The sequence below is a fragment of the Eurypyga helias genome, unplaced genomic scaffold, assembly GCF_000690775.1.
Source record: "Eurypyga helias isolate BGI_N326 unplaced genomic scaffold, ASM69077v1 scaffold9188, whole genome shotgun sequence".
Taxonomy (NCBI): Eukaryota; Metazoa; Chordata; class Aves; order Eurypygiformes; family Eurypygidae; genus Eurypyga; species Eurypyga helias.
The window spans coordinates 13,792-36,931 of NW_010268844.1; the positions used below are offsets into that span (position 1 = coordinate 13,792).

General features: G+C 40.3%; 1 protein-coding gene across 1 annotated transcript in view; it reads left to right on the forward strand.

Annotated features, from left to right (window-relative positions):
- Positions 1-21,839, forward strand: part of STK31 (serine/threonine kinase 31) — a 35,492-nt gene extending 13,653 nt beyond the window's left edge. The window contains exons 10-22 of the mRNA XM_010157879.1: positions 1,182-1,304; positions 5,141-5,320; positions 7,814-7,930; positions 8,157-8,273; positions 8,752-8,883; positions 9,898-9,999; positions 10,971-11,051; positions 11,405-11,530; positions 12,245-12,370; positions 12,612-12,698; positions 13,121-13,270; positions 15,242-15,367; positions 21,648-21,839. Coding sequence (XP_010156181.1) covers positions 1,182-1,304; positions 5,141-5,320; positions 7,814-7,930; positions 8,157-8,273; positions 8,752-8,883; positions 9,898-9,999; positions 10,971-11,051; positions 11,405-11,530; positions 12,245-12,370; positions 12,612-12,698; positions 13,121-13,270; positions 15,242-15,367; positions 21,648-21,839 — 1,659 coding nt within the window. The remainder of the gene's footprint in view (positions 1-1,181; positions 1,305-5,140; positions 5,321-7,813; positions 7,931-8,156; positions 8,274-8,751; positions 8,884-9,897; positions 10,000-10,970; positions 11,052-11,404; positions 11,531-12,244; positions 12,371-12,611; positions 12,699-13,120; positions 13,271-15,241; positions 15,368-21,647) is intronic.
- The last annotated feature ends 1,301 nt before the right edge of the window (positions 21,840-23,140 follow it).

Genomic DNA, 23,140 nt, shown 5'->3' on the forward strand with positions numbered 1-23,140 from the left:
AATCTGTCAACCTGGCTGTCAAAACTGGTTTTACTAAGTTAAATCTTGCTGTCCACCTCCCTGGAGTGCTGATGCCCTCTCCCGTTGTCACAAGCCTCATTTGTTTGTAAGCTCTTGGGAGTGAACATCTTGTCTTGCTTTGGGGGAAGCCTAATGTGAGTATCACAGGTGTGAGTAAACCCAATAAAGTTTGGGTGCAGGGTTAAATGGCATTGTTTTGGTTTTCATTGTCTGTGCTTGCTTAGTTGGTTTATGCTCGTTTAACTGTGTCTTTCCTGGATACCGTCCCAAAAAATGAAGATGGGTGACTAGAGCATTTGTTCTTAAGGTATTTATGTAATGCATATCTTGGAAACGTGAGAAGGTAATGAGGGAACTGGGGTAGTACTGAGGCATGGAGTGTATGAAAATAACAAAGATGATTCTTCTGGAGCGGGAATACTTAAAAATACATTCAGAACTAATAATAGAATTTGATGTAAATTCTGTGTCTAAATAGGAAGATAGTGGTGCTGACGACTTAACTAGTTCTCCTATGAAACGTTAGTGAGAGGATGGCAGCTTTAGAGGTGGAAAAGCTGAAGTTCCCCTGACTGCAGTGCAGGCAGATACTCCTAGGAATAGGCTGTAATACGAATTCTGACTTTTCAGACATCGTCAGTAGCGTTTTGTGGATGTGTCACTTAATTTATGATTCTGATATAGAAACTTATTGGAGACTTTAGTATACATATTCAGCATTTTTTGTGGGACGGATGAAAAAATCACCCCACTGTTTAAAAAAGGGGAACTATTCAGTTGCTCATTTAAAAAAGAAAAGGTTGGGGAAGGTGGAATAAATAGAATGGTTTAACGAGGTTGCTGACGCCTGAGCTAGTGTTAGATGTGACAGTTAGGATACTCACTGTTAGCAACAGTCATGCAGAAACTGTTTCCTTAGATGATAATGTAGTCCTGGTTTTATGCTGTAAAGGATGCTGTACTAGTGCAAGGTGTCATGTCATAGGAGTAGAGGTTGAAAAAAACCCCAAAAAACCAAACCTGCTTTTTCACTCCTTCCTAGTCAGGCATGTATTAAACTATTCACACTTCGTAGGGATTGAGGTGCTTTTGTATCACTTTCCATGTTGTGTGTGTGGCCTTGGGGTGTGAGTTGCTGACTTGCTTTTCCTTCTGCACAGGATGAAAAGGATAAATTGATTACCAAGAGAGATGAGGTGCAGCAGAACTTGTATTCAGCAGCAGAAGAATTCATTTTGAAAGTGGATCAACTGCCCCTCTCTGAGCGCTCAGGAACATTACAGGTGAGGAGGTTGCTTTTAACAGTGGTGATTCTGAAACACTGAGGACCTGCGGGGGATGTTTCTTAGACATCAAACGTTTTATGGTTGGAGACCTTGACAGCCGCAGACGGAGCTTTAGATCACACTTCTGGGTGAACGTACATCTGACACCTGTAGTTCTCAGTGTTACTTGTGATACTGGTCTCCTAGATGTTTTGTTTCTAGCGGCAAATTATCATCTCGATAATGGATTTGAGCAACAGTTTTTCTCTTGTGGTATTGTGTTTGACTAACGACTTCACAAAGCACAGAATATTTAGTAGAAGGCAGGTGTTAATGAGAGAACCCACAATTAAAAAGTCAGTGCAGTTATTCTGCAAATTATGGCTGTCAGTTTTGTGGTTGGATTATATACTTTGTTTAGATGACTGTTTAGTTTGGAATAGTGTAGTAAAGTGTTAAATGTTTAAAGCTTTTTTTTTTTTTAAGGTGAGAGTTAAACACTGCAGAAGCATGTGTTTATACCCAGGGTATCTCTCCTTCACAGCCAAATGAAAAACATAAAGTGGGGAAGTAGGGAAATGGGCTCTGTAGGGGCAGTAAGAACTTCTGAGAGGACTTTGCCAGTAGAAACATTACCAAGCTGGTGTTTTTTGGCCTTTGCTCTTAGAAATAATTTCTTTTCTTTTTAACCTCAGACATATTACTTGTTTTGATTTTGACACTGCAGGTGTGTGTGGAGAGGGAGAAAATGTTGGCAATAGTTTGACAGCTTATCTGTAGAAATTCCAGGGATATTTTTGTCCACACATGTGAACATTGGGTTCTTATGAAAAAATCACCAAGATTACCGGCTGCACATAAATTTGTATAAGGTTGGAGCAGCATAAATAAATTGAAGCATTCAAATTTTCATGGAATTACCTATTCAATTTCTAATGGAAATATTTTTCAGTGCCATTCAAAAAATGCTTTGATACACTTCTTGGTTCTGGTCTGATATGCAGATTGGTGTCTAATTAGAAAAGATATTGGATGGGTAGCATTTAATGGCTTTCTATGCCTGGAAATCCTGGGTGGATCATGCTCCTTCAGACAGGAAAAGGTTTGATGTGTTGTTGTGTGGGCTCTTTCTCTTATGTGGTTGGGTTTGGGGTTTTTTTAGTGTGTGTTTAAAGGTTATGCTGTGCTAATCCACTAGGTGGTAGGCATTAAGCATCTTCTAGATAATTGCACTGCAGTGTCATCTTAATAGTTTTTTTTTTTTAATATTTGAAGGGGAACTAAAATGCTGCTAGGTGTGTTAAGGGAATTCTGGGCTTTAGCTGAACTGAGGTGGTGACCCTCTTGTATTAGGAGCTAGAAGACCAAAATAGTTTTCCCAAGTAGGGAAACTGAAATAAGAAGTTGTGTTTTTTTGGTGGTTGGTTTTTTTTTTTAACCAAATACCAGTGAGAACCTTGTTTGCAGTTTTACAGACCTGAAGAGGCTGTGCTGTGCTGTCCTAGAGAAATGAGTGTTTTTCCAGTGTCTTTCAGAAGAACAGGAGTGTGGGAACTAATGTTCCTCTCACTGAGGCTGTGTATTGCAAACCTTTCTTCTGCATCGCACATCTGACTTCTATTTTATAGCTTCCAGTGAGAATGTTGTTGGCCTGAGCTACAGGCAAATTCAAACAGCTTCAGCTACAGCTGGGTCCGACTGGCTGGGGCTGACATAAACAGTTGGTGAGCTCCGTGCTTTCCAAGTGATAATACTGCATTGGTTAAGAGGAAGGCTGAGAGTGTGTGCGTACACCTGAGTTACCCTAGACTGCTTTAGAGTATGATCTGAACAATTGTCAGCTGTCTGTAAGCATGTTTCCCCTGCCCCATGTCTGGCATGTAGTAGCGTGGTCTGTGCTCCCTTTGAGTTACCACGCTTGAAGATAGCACCTGGGATGAGTGCAGGTAGGCTACTGAGCCGTCTTCCTATGGTAACTCACTGTCTTTCTGGTGCCTGTTGCTGTATCCATGTGCTGGTGAAGTTGTTTTAGGGGGATGTGTTTACGGTATGAAAAATAAATGGGTGGAAATAGGATGTACCATAGTGGATTACTTTCCATCGTGATGGAATGCATACAGATACTTCTCTGGTGTAATTAGTGCTGTTTTTGTAAACCAGATGTGATACTGGATATGAAGCTAACCAAACGCTTTGTTCTGTTACCCACTTTTGGCTGCTGTAAGATGGGCTGACTTATTTCTCCCTCCTTCAGAGTGTTCCATTTGAACTTGGCTTCTCCCTTGCTGTTCCGTTTTCTATCCATGTGTATTGAAATCCATCTGTTCAAAAAAGAATGTGAGAAAACTGTTGTGCACTTGAGTGACTTAAATAGCCTCCATAAATTTAGCAAAAATGTACTTTTTCTGTTTGGTTATAGACAAGCATATCTGCACAAAGCTCATGTCACCTGGCTCCGTTGGACATAACCATTTTAAATGGGCGGTTGTACTGAGTGAAGGCTGTTCATAACAGTAGCTGGTTATGAAATCAGTTGCAGAATTTTATAAAATACCGTTTGGTGGTGTGTTGGGTTTTTTTGGTTATGTGGTAGTGGTGGGTTTCTTGTGGGGAGTGTGTGTGTTGGGGGTTTTTTTTTTTTTTTGTGGTCACTACATGTATTTAGTTGTTAGTGAGGAAATTCTTATGCTTCTAGCCCCAGTTTGGACTGCTGCTGTGCTGGTCTGTAGAGCTGGGGCCTGGTGGTGGCGTTATGTGTAGTTCTACAAAATTGGCCCAAGTCACTTCCTCCCTCCGCAGTGCCTGTAGTCCTCGGCGAGGGGAGTTCACCCCTGCCACGGTCTGGCCTGTGGCGCGAGTGCTGGGCAGTTGGTTTGGCTTTAAGTTACCTTCGGTTGCTCCTGTGACTGCTGTGTTTCTGGTGGCCAGAAGGCTCCTGACAAGTGACTTTAAGTATCTTTCGGCGTGGAGCTTTCCACTCAGGTGCAAGGAAGGCTGCTTTCTGTACGGATGTTGTCTCTGCTGATAACTGAGTTATGCGTTCCTCCCCTGCCCCACTTGGCAATCTGTCAAATGACCTGAAGAACCTTTGTTTAAAAGAGATTTCTGTTTGCCCTGAGCTTTAACTTTGATGCCTTTCCCTTACGTGTGGCACTACAGTGTGTTTTCCAGTACAGGCCAAAAGGCGATGGACCTTCTGCTTCATATACTTCCAGAATATTTGGCTTTTAGATGGAAATAGAAGCTTCCAAACGGTATCAGAGGGCCTTCGGGTGTCAGATGTGTAGCAACTGCTGTTCCATCTAGGAATCAGTGTGATGGTGAAGGTGCAGCAGATTTGGCTAGTGACTTTTGAAGGGAGGCATCGATCCAGAAGCATTCCCTGGGTGTCTGGCTGCTCACCTTGTTTCTTAAATTCACTTTATTTTCTGAACTTGAGTAGTTCTATGAGCATTATAAATTGAATCCCATTTTGCTCTTTATCCTGATGAGTAGGACTTTGAAGTCCAGTCCATAGGGAAGAAGAAACTAGAACACAAATGAGCTGTTGAGCTTTTTGTGGTGTCTTTCTTCTGTGTTTTGAAGGGAAAAATCAGACTCTGTTTTCTGTGTGACATCCTTTTCAGCATCGTGTTTCGTGGTAGGCATACTGCCACTGGATCTGAGAGGAAAGTGGAATATGAAATGTACTTCACTGGATATAGAAAGAGGCTTCTACAGTAGAAATAACTTAACACAGAAAAAGTTAGCAGTACCTACTGGCATAAAATGTCCTTTTTTTTATAGGTAGTATACTGTTACAAAATTCTTCTGGTTTACAAACCTGTTTTTTATTTGATTCACTTGATGCACAGGAACTGTCTGCTTCTCTGGAGATGGTGTTCGGTCAAGGTTCTGAAGCAGATGACTCCGAGGAGGTATTTGAACAGTTCTTTAAGTGGAAATGTGTTAAAATGGAGAAATTAACTCGTGTCAGGAGTTATACGGACAAAGCTCTGCAGATACTTGCTGACTGGCTCAGTGGAATCTTAAAGGTAAGGTGAACAGGCAGTCTTTCCCGTTGGTGAAAAAGATGAAGCATGACGCCATCTAACCGAGCTTTGGAGGGCGTAGGCTTTAGAAGGGAACACCTACTTACAGCAGGGAGATGGTGCATATGAGCAGTGGCGCTAAATGGCAGTGCCTTCGTACAGAGAGAAAGGCAATGCCTTGAGAAACAGAGTGTGAATTTACCTTTATTCGTAGTGTACCTTTTGTGGTGAGCCTGAGTTTATGCTTTCTTAGGGAAGGATACCTTATATAAAGATCCGTACTTTTATGCAAGTGTGACTTGTGTGTGGGTGTGCGCTACCTGTGCTTTGTGAGACTGAAATGCTTTAATTAGTCTTTTTTTAAGCGGCCTTTGGATAGAAAGACTTTTAAAAGGTTGTAGTTTGTAAATGCTGCTGAAAGAGGTGATGAAAGGTCACTGCGAAGAAGGAGCCAGTCTGACCTGACATGATCTAGGTACAGGTTGTAGACATATCATAGATTTTTTTTTTTTTTTTGGTCGCCTCATTGAAATGCTGAACATGGAGAATTTTTGCAGATACGTTGTCCACTTCTATTTGCATGCCCTGCGGTATTTTCTGGAACACCATTCTGATGTTGTGTGTCTGTCTGATTTGTAGGAGGTTTGGAGCATTGAAGTTGAGTGTAGAAGAGATGGATGGTGGAAGTAGGTTATCTGTCATCCATTGAGTTCTGCTTGTAAAGAAAGGGCAGAGTAGGGAGGTAGCTTTGTGGCTTTCCTCTCTTTGTGCTTAATGTCTATGTTCTTGCTCAGTTTAGGACTCTCAATCTTCCTGGGAAGACTGTAAGCTGCTCTTCCTCTATTCCTGCAGGCCCAGCTTCCTTGATCATCTTCTTGTTGAACTTGTATGTGAATGTTCTCAGTTTGTGTCCGCATAACCTTCCTGACCATCCGAATTGTACATAACCGACAAGGGTCATGCCCTTTCCTGGCTGACGGGGTTTTCTGCCGTTGCATTTCATCGTACCCAGAGCATTTACTGCAGCCAGATGCTGTTACGAATAACAGTGTTCTTTGATATGACAGTAAATCGTGGTCAGCAGCAGGGTAGGCTTGGTGCATGTCATGTACAGTGTAATGGTAATGCATATAATTACTTGCAGATGTTTATAATGTCAGTTATTAGAGGGGGTAAACAAACCTGCAGGTGGGTTCCTGGGATTGCTGGGTGCAATTCAGAGTGCTCTTCTGCCTGTATGAAGGTGGCTGAAGTTTGTTACTATAGTGATGAACTTTGATTTACCTGTTTCAAATCTGAACTTTTCTGGGAACAGAGCCACAGGAAACGCACAGACTTTTGGCATGGGTTGGTAAAGCACTGGTAGGTAGACCAAGGAAGAAATTTTTGTTCAGTTACTTTATTTCAGCTTTTGATGTATAACTATTCTGTTGCAATTTAACTTCTAGCTCCTTTTTTACAAAAGCGTGAGGAATTGTATAGAAAAAATGCTTCTTTGAAATGTTTCTTCTCCCCTTATTTTAAATAGATAACTCTTTCCTCTCTTTCTGAATCCAAATTAATCTTGTATAGCATTGATCAGAGTCTACAGTAGGAAATGGGTCAATGATGGACAAGGAAACTTTGAGAGGCTGGATGGGCCATTTCCAGTATGCAACTCCAGGATTTGGGGAACAACATACTGTCTGAACATGCGCTGTTAGGTTTTTTAGTTCCTTTATGGTTAAGGCAGTAAAATATTTTCAGTCTTTAGTATAATACACATGCTTGACAGGTAAATGAACAAGGTGGAGTTTGCAGGTTTCGGTTATGACTGTGTATCTTGCTTGTTAAATACAGGACCATGGTTTTTTTCTAGTTGCCACTGTAATATTTCTTCTGAAGCTATGAGCAACACAACTTCGCTGAAAACAACATTAATTGTAATTATAAGCTGATCTTACTGACTTTTCTCTGGCACATTCTGTATCTTATACCCTGAAGCTAAGTTATTTCTGACTTCTGTGAAAGCACTTACAGTTTCCTGGTGAAATGTGTAACCTTGTTTCACACTTGATAAACTGTGAAATAGATTTGAGGATGTGTCTTTATCTCAGGTAGTACTATATAGGAATGTAAAGTTCACTTGATAGTGAAACTGCCATATTGAGCATCTTGTGTATTACTGTGTGGGCAGCACACGTTGATTTTTTGACATTAAACTCAATAGGAGAAGGGTTGGGATTCTTGTACTGTTTCATTTTTGGAAAAAATCAAAGTGAGATTATGAAAACAAACACCAGTCAAGGCAAGAATCAACTTTCTCCTTGACTGGTGAATCTTAATTATGTTAGTTCTAGAAATTGTTGTATCACTCAGGAGTGAGGCAGTTAAATCTAATCAGTATTTCTCACCTTTCCAGAAGTGCTCTAACTCTTTGTATTTCTTGCTTGTTTTTTCTGTCTGCATGCTAACTTATTCCAAGGCTGATAATTTTTTTTTTTCCCTTCTTTGAAGTACTTTGATCTGATGTCAGAAACATCCTCAGATTTAGAGAAAGAGGTTGACAATACAGATGAAATCCTCCAGCAGTTTGAGTTGGCTGTTTCTGAAGGACTGGATACTGACTTAAATGTAAGTTCTAAACCTGCCTACTGTGTCACGATTTCTATATATTTTACAGATCTTTGATTTAATTTTAAAGCTTTTCTTAATGTATCAGATGAGTTCATTATTTTCAAATATTTTTTTTCCATTAACGATGGAATTTCTCAGTCAAGGTTTTGCATCTTAAATATTGGTGGGTGTGAATGAAGAAAGAGGGAAATTAAAGACTGAGAGTCTGTGTAATTCAATACAGGAGCATGATGCAGAGAAGGACATAATTATGAGTGCTTACAATAAAGTTATGTATAACATTCGTCAGGAGCAAAGTATGATCACTGTCATACAGAACAGATACGTGGCCAGTGTTGAGGTAAGTTTATGCCTTATTTCTATGCCACTGATCTATACTAGGAACCCTTTCTGACATGATTTCTTTTTGAACGATGTCCTCTTACCTTTTTATAAGAAAATTCTAGGAGTATATATTGGTGATGAGAGCTTGGTTTGATTAAAGCTGGAGAATGCAGTTGTGTTCTCAGCCAGTGCTTAAATACAAAGATACTTTTTTAAAAACTGAAGCAGTGGAAGCCAGGATCTCTGGATTCATTACAAAACAGTAGGATGTAAGTTAAGGGGATTGAACTTTAAGTGGAATGTTAGTTTTCCAGAAAGTTGTTAATGTAATGAAAATTACTGACAATAAAAACGCTGTTCAATGGGAAAAGACTCTGAAAAGCTGAATTCAAACAAGCTTCAGGCAGTTTTTCTAATGTGTTGGACTAAAGCATATTCGAGTAGAATGCTTGAACATGTTCTGATTTTTTTCTCTTTTTTCCTTTCCCTCTTAGTTCAAAAAACAGGCTGAGAAATGGCTGAACAGAAGACCTGATATTGACAACTTATTATCAATCAAGAAAACTGTGAAAGGCTTGAAGGCCCAGTTAAGGTGGAAGCTGGTTGAAAAGAACAACTTAGAGGAAGTATGAAAATGTTACAGTGTTTGTTTTTTGTCTGTTGTGTTTTTTTAAACTAGTTTAGAAACATTAATTTTGTGTTGTCTGTTCCAAGTAAGTGGTAGCTATATGGAGCCGTTTGTGTTTTCTGACCTGACTCTTGCCTTAACTGTTGAAGTTCTGCAGGCCCTTGAGACCAAGCCCCAATGGCTAAAAAGCAGCCAAGTTGGTACATAGCCGTTTTCTGTTTCAGTCCCCAGCCATGACATTGTGCTTTTAATTAAGTCCCTTTGGTGGTGGCTGTTCACAGCATGAACAGTTTTGTTCAGCTCTTTTTACTGACCTGGTCGTGCGGTAAGTTTTACTTTGTTAGTAATGCGTGTACCTCCCCTTTGGTGGCAGAAGTCAGTGTCTGTCCCAGTTTTCAGGGTTCCCCACTACTCCTCAGGGAAGTCCAAAGAATGTGAATGTTACTCCAGCTGCAGTGCTGTTTGTTCGATCGCACATTAATTATTCTGGTGATACTCAAGGGAAAAAAGAACCTGCATTTGTGTCTCTAAGCATTGTAAAGTGGCAGTAAGTTCCGGGAGGGATTTAAAATAAGGCACGCTGGTGAAACCCACTGGGGAAAGGATTCTTGAATAATGAGGTGACATGAGGAAAAGGCCTGCTTATGGGAGAAAAATGAAATGAATTATGACACCTGGTGTTGCTGGTAGACATATGATACTGCTGTTATGATTATATGTCATCAGCTAATTGGGAAAAAAAAAAGCTCTTGACTTGGGAAGCAAGTAGGCAAAGGGCTACAACAGTTGGTCTGTCACAAAACCTAATCACTGAGAAAGGCGTTCTCTATTTAAGAGATTCTTTTGAGTTTCCAGGAAGGACACTGAGTAAAATACACATTTGAAAATATGTTCGACTCCAGAACTGTGATATGGAAGTTTTTCTTTGTAAATCCTGATAGAGCAGGTTACTGCTGTTTGGGTGTAACAGCAGAATGAGAATCACACACTAACTTTGTTACTCCTAACGCAGTCTGATGATTACAGTGAGTTTGAAATGACAGGAATGAAAGAGGAAATTGCTCATCTGAGAAATAGAGTTCTTAATGAAATACTCAAGGAACAAGAAGAATATGTAAGTATTAAACTACTTGGACAACTAAAACTGGTATGAGGCACGTCTGCATTTCAGCTGCTCTAATGTGTGCCCTGGGTAAAAAATGTGAGTTTTACAGAGTTGAAAGTTAAGATGGCCCTTTTTTGGTGAAACCATGGCGGCTGATCAGTTCTATCTCTATTTGAACATGGTTTCTTCAGATCTTTCCCCCTTTAAAATGGGGTGAGGTGGGGAAAAAAATGTGAGCTGTAGCGCTCAACCCAGAAGAGCTGCAGGTGAAAGTGTAAGCTCACTTGCTGAAGAAAGACTGTATTTTTCACAAGAAGGAGAACTGTTTCCTTATGACTAGGTTAAGGCAGGCTTTTATCCTGAAGCGAAGGAGATCGCTCTTTCTTAAGTCCTCTATATGGAGGGAAGAATCAGAAACCATTATTGCCCTGTGAGTGAGTAGAAGGGCACCAGGGTTTGTGGTGGCGATATACGTCCCTTTGCAGGCATAGCATTTCTGTGTTGATAGTTACCTTGCAGCATCACAGCTGAGTGGCGTCTGGAGATGCATGAGATGCTGGCCTGATCTGCGTTATCATGTGATTTCTATCTTATTCCTCTTACTGTAGTGAAGTTGTTTTCCTTTGTTTAGGCCTACTAAGTCTCTTGTGGAAAAGGAGAAATGTTTTCTGTGATAGTGCAGGAGCTGTTTTGGGTCTTAACACTACCCACCCTCACAGCTTTCAGAAATCTGTCCATATTGAACTGCTGTGTTCATGTTTTGTGTGTTGGTTGGGTGGCTTTTTATTTTTTGAGCTGTGGTGTGTGTGTTTCTTTTAAGCAAATGACAGTGTTACTTTGAATGATGTTGTTGAAGGTCATGTTGTTTTTGTCACAATCAGTGTGCATTTCAGTGTCGTGGGTATATATTGCAAATATCGGTGTATATTTATGTGTCAAACCAGTGACCTGAAGCTGTGGTCCTTGTTTCCTTCCTTTAGGAGCAGCTTACGTATTTGGCACAGGAATGGTTCCCTGAGTTACCACTTCTTTATCCAGAAGCAGGAATTCTAAACTATATGGTAAGCAGAGATTGTGTCTGAACACACTGTCAGTTACTGCTTTGGGCACTATCAAGAGTCCTCTCTGCACGGTCTCTGTCCTTCTGGGTGGCATATACCCTGAGTATTGTTTGTGGTGGTGGTTTCCCTTCTCCCCTTCTTCTAGAGGACGTTCAAGTAATACTTTTCATTAGCTGCCTCATCATAGTCAGCCTCTTGGTAACAGACGCTCTAACTTTTTAACGTGTCCCAGCTGGTGTTGTGCTTTGCTAAGTTGATTGGGGAAGAGGAGAGGTCGTCAAAGCCCCTGAGTCTTACCAGCTGTTAAATGCCGTGCACTTAACGATGAATATCTGCCTGTGCATGTGCTTCAGAACTCTGGTGGACTTGTGACACGCAGCCTGGAGCGAGACCTTTTGGATACTGAGCCCATGAAGGAACTGAGCATGAAGCGACCTTTAATGTGTTCGGAAATTCAAGGCCAGAAGGTTCTTTTAAAGGTAATGTTGGCACTGGCTTTCAGTTAGTGCTTCAGGTGTGGCTTTGGCTTATTAACGTCCTGTTTCTGAATGAACTCTGTTCCTTTCATACCCCTGTGTTTAACAGCCCTTTTCCAATTGCAGTTTTCTGTGTTGGGGCCTGTAGAACATGAAGCATTGTTTTCCTCTTGAATTGCTTCCATGTTGCTTGCTGGTTCCCCCACCCCCCAACTTGTTTTGAGGACTGCTGTTGTGAGCAGTGCTTCACCCCTACCTCCTGTTCTTTCGGGTATCTGGTGGACCTTTTTTCCTGTTCATTACTCCTTTCTCTTTTTGCAGATGCTGGTTTGTCTTCCTTATGATTTCACTGAGAAATTTCAGGAACTGTTGCTTTTCCTTTGCTCTGCTTCTCTACCAATCTGCTGGCAATTGGGAAACCAGGGGAAGTAGTGTTATGAGAGCCACAGTTGTAAATATTCTTCTTGCTTTTGACTCTGCTTATTTTAATCTCAAATCAAAGAGACACTCCCTGTTTTGTTGGTATGGACTTTCTGAGGCGTGATAATAAAATAAGGGAACAATCTATGACAGTTGGAATCGAGCTTTGTGTTAACTAGAAGAGGAAATTGTTTGATGGTATCTAACAGTTTGTGTTTCTTGCGTTTAACTTTTTTTTTTTTAACTGATGTTACAGTCATTAGGAGTAATAGCTTGGTTATCTGTTCTGTTTTTAAGGGATACTATGTAGATGTAAGCGCAGAAGCCAAAGTGATAGAAAGAGTTGCCAAGTATTACAGAGCTTGGGATCAGCAGAAGGAGAAATCTGGATTATTACAACTCTTGTTCCTTCTTTTCTGCAAGGCAAGATTCAAATTGATGATCTTGATTTCTGGTTTAAGCTGAAGGAATTGCAGTTGGACCTTAAAGCTTTGATATATTTTAAGTTGGAGCACTGAGTCAGAATAACGCTTCCTTTCTGAGTTTAGATAAACAGTCTACTTAGTAAACAGAATGAATTGATTAACATGTACTGGATGGGTATTCCTGATATTTTCAACAATCTATTTTTCCTTTTTTTTTTTTTCCCCTGTTGTTGTTGAAGTCTGATCCTTTGGTATATTTAATGGTCCCCTACTACCCAGGAGCAAGTCTGGGAGCTTTACAGGCTGATACACCTTTAACTTTAGAAGTAAGTATAATGAAAGACTGTCAGCATTTTATTTTGTGTGGTTTTGAACTGAATTCTTATTGTTTTGCTGTATCTTACGGTGCTGATGGTGTTTCACCATTGTGCTTCCTTTGGTGGGTGGTGGTGACTGTACAGAATTGCACAGGATAGCGTGACTGACGTTCTTGGCTTCTGGTCAGGCAGTAGTTTTATAACTTTCTAAAGGTTCTGTTTGTATGACTTGAAGCTTCTGTTTGCTGCTTTTTTTTCTGCCTGACTGCAAGCCATAATAATCTTACTGGGAATTAATCCATGCTTCATTGTTATGGCATGAACTTTGAAACTGTACAAACTTTAAAAAGTCTTGCTTCCAGTTAGAAACTTACTTCATACTGTGCTTTTGTTGTTTTCCATACCTGTTTTTGTATTAAACACCCCATTAGGAGGCATTACAAGTGATGAAAGGAGTGGCCCAAGGTCTACACACATTGCATGGAGCTAATATAGTACATGGATCTCTGCATGGAAGTAATGTTTTTGCTGTGAATCGAAAACAAGGAATTGTTGGAGACTTTGATTTCACAAAATCAGAGGTAAAAATAAAAATCCTGTGGTGAGTTTGAGTCAGAATTACATATCAAACCAGACAACTGTGTTTGCAGTTCAGAAGATTTATTGATAAATGTAGTGCTTAGCAGTGAGACTCCTGTTTCATATTCTGAACAGGGCTGGGCAGTTTGAGTCTAATTGAAATTTTTGTGAACTTAATCTAAATCTTGAAAGGGAAAAGAATTACCGAAGGTGGGCTCTGCTTAAGCAAACCTGTGGAACAAGAAAAGATAGAGAAGTTGGTAGAGTTGTGTGTTGGCTGTCTGTCTTGTGTGTTGTAATGGTAATCAGCATCATCAGAGGTGAGAGTAAGAACTGGCGTTTGAAGAAGAGTTAGTCAAGCCCATATGAAGCCTTTGCCTTTCTGTTTGGTAGGTAATGGGGTTCTTGCATGTGTGTTCATCTGTTGTAAAATCTTGTTAATTTACCAAATACCACATGTTGCCTACACATACCTGTATTTTTGTGTACTTCTGATTTAGTCCTCAGTTTCTGTAGTAGAGAATTTCATAGTTGTGTTTGGGGGAAAATCTAATATTCTTTAAGAATATGAGCAATTTTCTTACTGTTGATTTGAGTTTGCATAGCAAAGTCTCCAATAATGGTATCTATTCTGTAGTCATCTTTGACTTTCTAAACTCAAGTTGTTTGAGCTGAAACATAAAATCACAGAATTGTTTGGGTTGGAAGGGACCTTAAAGACCATCTAGTTCCAACCCCCCTGCCATGGGCAGAGACACCTTCCACTAGACCAGGTTGCTCAAAGCCTCATCCAGCCTGGCCTTGAACACTTCCAGGGATGGTGAATCCACAGCTTCTCTGGGCAACCTGTGCCAGTGCCTCACCACCTGCTCCAGGAAGAACTTCCTGATTTTGGTGCTAGAGGTCTGCTTCATGATTACTTAATTTTATAATAGGTTATTATATTAATGTAATAAACATACTATAAACTAAGTTTAATTGTGACCCCTTATTTCATGGACATGCGTTATCTGTTAATCTCATGAGGAGTGTCTAATGTTTGGACAGCAGGGCGTGCTTCCCTTGAAATAAAGTTCAGTTTTCAATACACTGAAGAGGTGCTTCAGAAATCTGACAGCTGAATTTTCTGAAAGGTTGCAGTCAGTACAGATGGTGTCATTGTGAAAATTGCAAGGGCTGAGGAAGACTATCCCTTTCTTTGCTCCTCCCTGCCGGTATGGGCTGTGCTGAAAGGAGCAGCTCGTGTAATAGAGCGGGAAAGTTCCACCCATGGTTCACAGCCTAGATCCGGTTAGTGCCTTCTCTGTCAGGGTTTTGGTACTGCACAGTGCTTGTATGTTCAGCGTGGTCACAGATGCAGGAGTGGAGCTCATGACTGAGATGTTACCGAGTAGTCTTCTCCAGGCTGGCTATAGCTGGTGCTGGCTGCTGTCATGGCAAGGGATAGAAACTCAGGTCTGGCTTTTAATTTGACACTAGGCAGTCCTAAAATATGCTGGAAACCAGGAAGGAGAAAGCAAGTAGTTGCAGGTAAAGACCAGAAGGGCAAAGAAGAAAAAATAGGAAAGCTGGCAGAACTGAACTTTAGAACTAAAGTTCTCCAACATAGTGCCAAATGTCTTCTTCATATTTGTGTTTTTATTCCTAATTTGAGAAGTTCTGCAATTTGTATTCTTTACCACCCTCTAAGCTTTAAGAATTGTAATACGGAGTAAAATCTTCCATCCCTGTTCTTCTCTTAGAGTTACAGACGATAGGTGTGTGACACCTATTTTTACTTTACATGAATGTGGTGTTTTTTTTTGTTTGGTTTTTTTTAAATCAGTAAAGTTGGTTTTTACATTTCAGTCTAGGTCAGCACAGAACTCTGTGGTAAAGTTGCCTGACACATTAAAAGAGAGAGGGAGGCACATCTGTCTCCATGTGCTGTATGTCTTGCTTGAAATTACAGATTCAGTTTTTTTTCCCCATAGGAGGAACGTGCTGCTGCAAACACTATGGTGGTCAGTACCCTGAGCTTAGTTTCTCCTGAACTGAAGATGGGACAGCCAGCTTCTCCAGCCTCGGACATGTATGCTTATGGCTGCCTTCTGCTCTGGGTATGTTACAGCTTGGGGAGAGTTTCTGGTAATGTTATGGAACTGCAGCAGCCCTATAAAGAGCAGTAAATGTTGTCTCTGACTTCTGCTTTGAGCTATTTTGGCAAAGTAAGTGTTCATATTTCAACTGAGTGATAGGTGTGGAACGAATGGGAGTTACGATTATGGGCAGAAGACTGCGTTTTTCTGTGAAATGTACTATGTAATTTGTATAGTAATATGAACAAAACACGCTTTCTTTCCTCATTCTGTGGATAGTCAGTTCTTACTGCACCCCTTATTCTTTGCAAGACTTCTCGCTTGTGATCTTGCCTCTGAGGAACTACCCAAGTCAAAACAGATAAGATGAAGGCAAGAGGGGGACTGTCATACGATTTGTTTCTGGTGACAGTGCTTAGATAGGTGTTTCGTTTCTTAGTGTGTGTTATGCTGGAGAGGAGAAAGCAATCTGCCCTCCTGTGTTAGGTAGTATATTGCACAGTATCTCCTCCATCTCTTTCTTGTCTTTGTGCACTGTACTGCTGCCTCCCCACTTCAGGGAGCCAGTGCCATGTGTTCTGAATGGGAAGACCTCAAATCTCGCAGACTTGAAAAGTCACAAGCTACCCAGCAGCTGCTGCTCCCAGGCAGTGATTTTGCATGAGTGCTTGATATATTGGAATTGGTTCACTGGGTACCGGTTGAAGCTCCAGGTACATGTGCATCTTCCTGGGAAACCCTAGCAGTTCCATCAGCTGCAGAGTGATGGCTTCGGTAACCCCTTGCGTGCTGTAGCATCTTCAAAAACACTAACAGATGTAAGTGTTGATAGGTAGCTACTGCCAGTTACCTGCGCTGAGAAGATGAAGCTGGTTCATATAAAAGTCAGTCTTCATTATGTTTTGTTACCACTTTAGGAAGCAGTTGCTTAGAATTAGTTAAATTTTCCTACTGAAACAGATGAAGTGTAGCTTAATATCATAAATGTTTATAACTTATTAATGTGTTATGGTTTAGTTAGAATACTTTCAGTACCACTATTCAGATCTTCATCTGTTCTAGAAAAAAGGGTTTTACAAGTAAATGTGAGTAAAAGTTAAAGAGAAGAAATAAAGACAGTTTTACAAATGGCTTGCTCAGCTTGAGGAGAACATCTGGGTTGCAGCAAGATCAGCATTCTTCTGGAGCCTCATCCAAGTTTGCCAGCTGAATTTTGGATTAATTCACATGTAACTAATCTTCAGTTAGGCCTTGGTGTTGTATTGATCATTTGGTGGAAAATTCTAGCTCAGGTGTTAGTATTATGTTCAGCAGTTGCCAGTTTCATGTTGGGCATCTGAAATTGTCTTCTCTCTCATTAAACAGCAGTGTCACTTCTAAAATTGAGACAGTGGTTTTCAAAGTTCTCTGCTGATCTGTATCCCAAGCAGCTCAGCACTGACCAAACGTGATTCCTTTTGATGTCTGTGTAATTGTTCAGAATAGAGACATTTTCAGCTTAACCCGCAGGCAGCGTTTTGAAAAATGCTGTACTCGGGCATGGTTCTAGGCAATAGTAAAGACTGGGGGAATTTTACTTTGTTTATGGGTACAGGGTTCCCATTTATCTGTTAGAGTGCACTTACCCCTCAGCCTTCCTTAAAGAGGTTTATGTAATTAAGCATACAGCTTGGACATGGACTTTGAGTTGTATTTTCAAAAGTCCATTTCTTTTAACCTCTAAAAGATTCTGATATTAATTTTTTTCCTTATTTCTGTGTAGGGGAATTTGAGCCCCTTGCATGTTTTAGCCTACTGTGAAATCAGGGAAAAAAGCTCTTCCCCTGCCATTGTGCCTTAACAAATTATTTTTCACTTGAAATATGGGATCTCCTTGACAGATGTTTGGTTTTGTTAAACTAGAGGGAAGAAACCCAGTAGCGTTATGCATTATGTATCTCTTCATTTACAGCTTTGTGTTCAAAACCAGGAGTTTGGCATAAAAGAAGACGGAACACCTGATGTGGATGTGGTTGTCATGGTATGTTAATTGTCAGATGAGGAAGATCAGATTGCTCTTGTTTAGAGGTGGTTAATCAATATTTTGTTAAGTCAAACATTTCATTGTAAGTGTTGGGTTCAGGAAATGTTTTTATTTGACTATTTGGACAATTCTAAATAGCATGCACAGATAAAATGATGTTTGAGAAAGCAGAAAACCCCAGAGTTCTCTTAATATTTAACTCTGACCTCAGGAGCAGCAGCTTCTTCACAGATATATCTTAATTGAATGACACCAAGCTATGAACTTGGGAAATAATAAGTCTTTGAGAGATTCAGCCTCAAAGAGGTATTTGAATTAGGAACCTAAGTGTGCTGTGGCCTTTATTCTTTGGTTTGTGGGGTTTTTTTGTGTGAGACATAAACTTGCCTGTGCCTCTGAAACAAATGCACAGATATAACTGGGCCCTGCGTGATATGAATTTGTGTTGCTGCTTTCATTCTTTCTACTCTCAATTGTCATTCTGCCTACTGTATGCTAGCAACTGCTGTCACCTTGAACTCTATATTCAGTCCCTTTTTTGAAGCTTATCATTGCCCAGTGTTTTAGTGAATCTTTGAGATTAAGAAATAGGTGTGTGTGCCTTCATATAGCCCAGTTCAGGTCTCCTACTTTGGCAAGTTAGCTAAGTATCAGCTTCAATCTCTTGGTTGTTTATGATAAGCACATAATTTTATGGCCTTCTCTCTGTATGCCTTAGTTACGTGAGCATTTGTCTTTCCTTGGGTTTATTTTATGTGTAACTCTTTCTCATAAACTTTCAGCCTTCTGGCCAGGAGTTAAGACATTTTTCTTGCCTCCTTTCAACCTCTTATGCTTTTGCTACAGGGGATTCCTTTTCCTCCTTGTACAAGATGGAATAACAAAAGACATGCCACCATATGTAGTTTAAAGAAATTCACTGAGAGGTTTACGGACCTTTTTCACATCATTCTCAGACTAGTTTCTGCTTCTTGCTTTTTGCTGTACCTCTGCGTGTCTAGCTACCGACTGCTTTGTTCTTGCCCTGTGTCCCTCCCATCTCCCTTGAGTGGATTGCCCTTGTGGTTTTTAATCTGGATGGGCTACTTCTCATATCATGCTTATTCTGTTGATCCTGCTTTAAGTGAGAGCTTACTGCTTTATCTAGACTTGAGAAGGCCATGAAACTCCTTAAATCAAGCCTTGTGCTGTTAGTAAAAAAAAAAAAAAGCTGTAAGCAGGTGACTGTGTAGCTTTTAAGTGAAGTCTTAGGTTATGGATAGGATTTTCTGTGGGATGTAGGAATGAGTGAGAGGTAAATCCCCGTGATTTCAGAAGAGTAGAAAAAGACTTTAAATTGGAAAAGTAGAAAATAAAGCAGCGAAGTTGCTGTTGGTCAGATAAATTTAGGTTGTTTTGTCAAAGGAAAAAGAATTCCAGATAATAAATCCCTCTTCGTTGGTTATACTTACGTATTAATGTTTTGCCTGCTTTGAAGACATAACTATTAAAATAGTAATAGGGGGCTAAAATAGCACTAGGCTAAATTACTAGCCCTGTGTTCATTGTGAGCTTAGTGTATCCTCTTTACTGTGTTTAGGTTAAGAAACTCATGATACAGTACCAGACTAACACAGCTGTAGTGGTTCCTGTGTCCAGGCAGGGTAGCTTGTGTATCCCTGCATAACGCAGTAGTCTAATCTTGGTTTATTAGATGACTCTTATTCTCTACAGTATGTCTTCTAGTAACTTCAGTTCAACACTGTTCTCCAGTGATGAAAGCATTACTGATAAAGCACAGGACTGTCTACTGAATCCCTCTGCAAAATTACTTCCAGTGTGACACTACCATGGAAAAGAAAAAAACATGCAGCATTTGAGCAGGGAGGTGATCCTGCAAGTAGTGTTTCTTATTACTCATTATAGTTGCTTGGTTTCTTATTAAAAATCAGATGCATCTCATGAAACACACAGTACTGTAGGGAAGAAGATTCAGGACTTCGTGATTCACCATTAGGGCTAACTAGGGGGTTTTAAATGTATTCCACAAAACTTGTACAGAACCGGCTGCCCAGTGTGTCATTCAGGATTACGCACCGTAATCCATAGATAGTGCAAACCCTAACTTTCTCTCATGCATAAGGGAAACTGAATTGTTCAAGGAAGTAGAAAAGATTTCTTGGGACATTAAAAATAGGAGTTGGTTCACTTCTGTTTTCCATACAATTTCTGGTGTGATAATGTTTTACAAATCAAGGCTGAAGTATGCAAATTGAAGTTTAAATGGCCGTTTTCAGGATGTTAAACGTTTGTGATCTTCTGAAGTGCAAACAGCTGCCTTTATCTCAAGGGCAATTAATGTATTCAGCCATTATTGTTATTATCAGGGGTTAATTAATTTTACAGTTTTTAATAACAGCAAGTTTCTTTAACTTTTTTTCCCTGATGAAAAGATGCAACATGCGGTTTTGACCTTGTCAGGTGCAGGAATCCTAATCAATATATCGTTGCTGGTGGTTCTTGAGGATTCATCGTGGATACGTGTGCATGCACATGCCCCAACAGCTGAAGTCTGCCGGAAAGCAGTTTGTGCTGCCTGCAGTGCCCAGGAACACACATGAGGGTTTTATTAAGAAATTTAATACTAGTAAATATTTTCCGTCTGTTTCTTTGGGAATCTTTTAGACCTCTGGCTGTTAATCCTTGTCCCACTTCTTGGGGAAAATCTATTTTGCTTTTAAGTGCTTTATTTATAATCAGCTTATTCAGAATTAATCTCCATGCCCATCTGCAGGTTCTTGACAGGCTGGTAATTTCTCTTCTATCTCAGTCTCGTGCCCAGAGGAATCGCACAATTGCAGCTACTAAAATCCTGGTTGTTTTCAGGAAATGTAAAATTGCCACAGGAAAATAACATTAAGCATTAAACCAGAGATATTAACGTTAGGTAACTGTTGAGGAAAAATGAATTTTACAGATAAGATCTTGTAGCCATTTAGCCATGCCAAGCTTCAGTGTTCTGTGTGTTTCAGCACCCAGTTCTGTGTATTTAAAAAAGATAAATAACAAAACCAAAAAGAGCAAACGCAAAGAAATGGAGTGAACATGATGGCATGTTGTCCTACAGCTGTATTTCTTGTGGTATTGCTTTTTAGTTTCCTTAATGCGAGAAGATGGTGAGAAGGGTTATCTGTTGACAGACATTCAGTGGTATCATGAAATGCAAGTATGCAAGAAGAAAGCTTTTCAAGCTTTTTAAACGCTCAGACTTTCTTCACTTTTAATTGTGCAGAGGGACTCTGTAGTCATGGCTCGCTCCTGTATTTCATTGCACATTTGTATCTTCCTCACTAGAGATACTAGTTTGAGCATTTTAAATGTTTTGTAAACATTTAATAATCCTTTATGCCAGTAAGATTTCAGATTTCCTCTTTTCACCCAGATTCCATATTGTTAGGGGAGGTCCTAATTCTCCAGAGTCACTCTGATAATTAGTGGAAGAGCTGGAAATGGTCTCCTTCTTTCCATCTTCAGTTTTTTGACTTGTGTACACTCCTTTTGCATCACAGTGATTCTTCGGTCAGTGTGAAATGAGGATAGCTGAGAGGTGTACATGTGTCTGGTGCTTTGCTGTTTTATTGACCCTGGTCAGAGGTGTTGCTGGTTTGGAGACTGAACAAGCAAGCCTTTGGGAAAGGTTCTGTTCCCGTTAAGTTTTGGGAATCTAGATCAGCATTTGAGATTGTCTTCCCCACAGACCCCTTGCCCAAAGCCAGTGTGTGCTCCTCCTCCCTCAACAGCTGATGCTTATGCATATGTGTAGCAGCTGTGTTTTCATTTGGTGTATGGAGTCTAGCACTGTTGATGTGCTACGCAATCCCTCCTGATAAATCCAAAGAGCCTAAGTGTACAGGGTAATAGCCAAAGAGCTGTGGTTGGTTCAGAGCCCATTACTTTGGTTTTATTGTTTTCCTGTGCACTTGTAGAGAGATGAAGCAGCAAGACAAAAGTTAAAAGATGAAGTTGTAGGAGGTGAATGGCACCTGTTCTGTTCTTTCTCAGTGGTAAGACCAACTTCAGTATTTAGCAACTCACGCTCTTCAGTGAAATCTGCTGGTGCCAGGTTAACAGATCTTGTTGTTAACGAGCAGTGTGACTGTCAAGTGTTTCTGACCATTGGGAATTCTGTGGTACAGCCTTCTGAGAGAGCTTACGAGATGTGTTTGTCAAACACTTGGTGGTTGTGTGTAATCGAGCGTGTTTTGCTTACTGGTGATCTCCTTCTCCCTCTGATTGTAGGATGATAAAGTTAAATCTCTTCTCCTGAAGTTGTTCTGCTGTAACAGACTGACAGCTGAGCAGGTGCTGAGGGATGATTGCTTCCTTGCAGTTGATGCGATTCCAGTTTCACTACAACCAAGTGAAGAGCGTGAGCCATCTGAAGAACATGATTCTGAGAAGACAGATGAAAAAAAACCTCTCAACAATTAACTGAGGAGGTTGGAGCAAACCCTGCTCAATAGATGAGGAACTTTTCCATCAGGTGTTTGAGCCTGCTGTTTTTGTTTGTCCTGATCTGCAGTGTCAAGTTACGAAAGGTTTGGTAGGTGCAGGCATGTTTTGTGATTACACACTTGCAAGTACAGTTTATTCTCAAGTGTTTGGGGTTACGAGTGCGATGTTACTGATTGTGTTCTTAGTTTGTCAGCATTTTTCTTTGTGTTATGTAGGCTTTAAATTTACAGACAATTGTCTTCGATGCCAGAGGTCTTTTAAGATGAAGCTTTAGTGACTTGTTTTTGTATCTGGTTTTCTATTCCTCTTCTTGATGTGATTCCAGATAACATGTTCCTCTTTAAGATGCTCTAGGGTATTACCTTTTTGCTGGAGTGTTTCTGTTATTGCATAGACAAGTTGTTCCTACAGCAAGTGCCTTCAAGACTTAAGGGGGGAAAAAAGAAGCACTACTACTTTGACAACTGGTAGAGGAAGTGGAGAGCAGCATGCCTCTTCTCCCTCTGTCTGCATCTGAAAAATGCAATTGGCTTTATAGAGGGCAGGCATCCTTCTACTTAGTCCTTCGCAGTGCTGCTGCCAACCAGAACACTATATTCATGGGTTTGCAAAAACTACTGCTTATGTCCTCTACCTAAGCGTGCGTATGTATCGTCTGTTCTTAAATGGTGTTCACAGTAGCTGTAAGGGTGTGATTTTCCTGAGTGGGTTTGTTTGCCTGCAACACTTTGCTGTCAATGCTACCACCAAAAGAGTTTTGTCAGGTCTTTACTTTTCACGAAATTGTTGTTTATGGAGGATTTTCCTTCTCAGAAAGAAATAGGTCAAAACGTGCAGAGTTGCTGTAGTGATATATTTAGCCTCTGGGTGTTGCTCTTGGACAGCGCTGCTGGCAGACTGGTATTTTGTAGAGGAATTACTGAAGCCGCATGTTGGCGGGTGAAGAATGTAAAGATGCAGCATGTAAGGGGCAAGAAGCAGTGCTAGGGGAATTGGGGAGCCCTCAGGTACTATAATACAGTCCATGGTGCATAGAAGGTACTGCCTTGGTACAGATCCACCTCTGAGATCAACCTTGGTTTTCCATCCTTAAACCAATTAGTTTTTTATGTGGAATAGCATATAAGATGTTTCATCCTTTTTTTCATTAAATAATAATGATTTTTTTTAAAATTTCTGTAATGTGTGTATAACCAATGATAGCAAAACCTTTGTCAAATATTTTTATGTAGAATTTTTGATTAGTGTGATAGATATTTTCATTACAGAAATTGTAA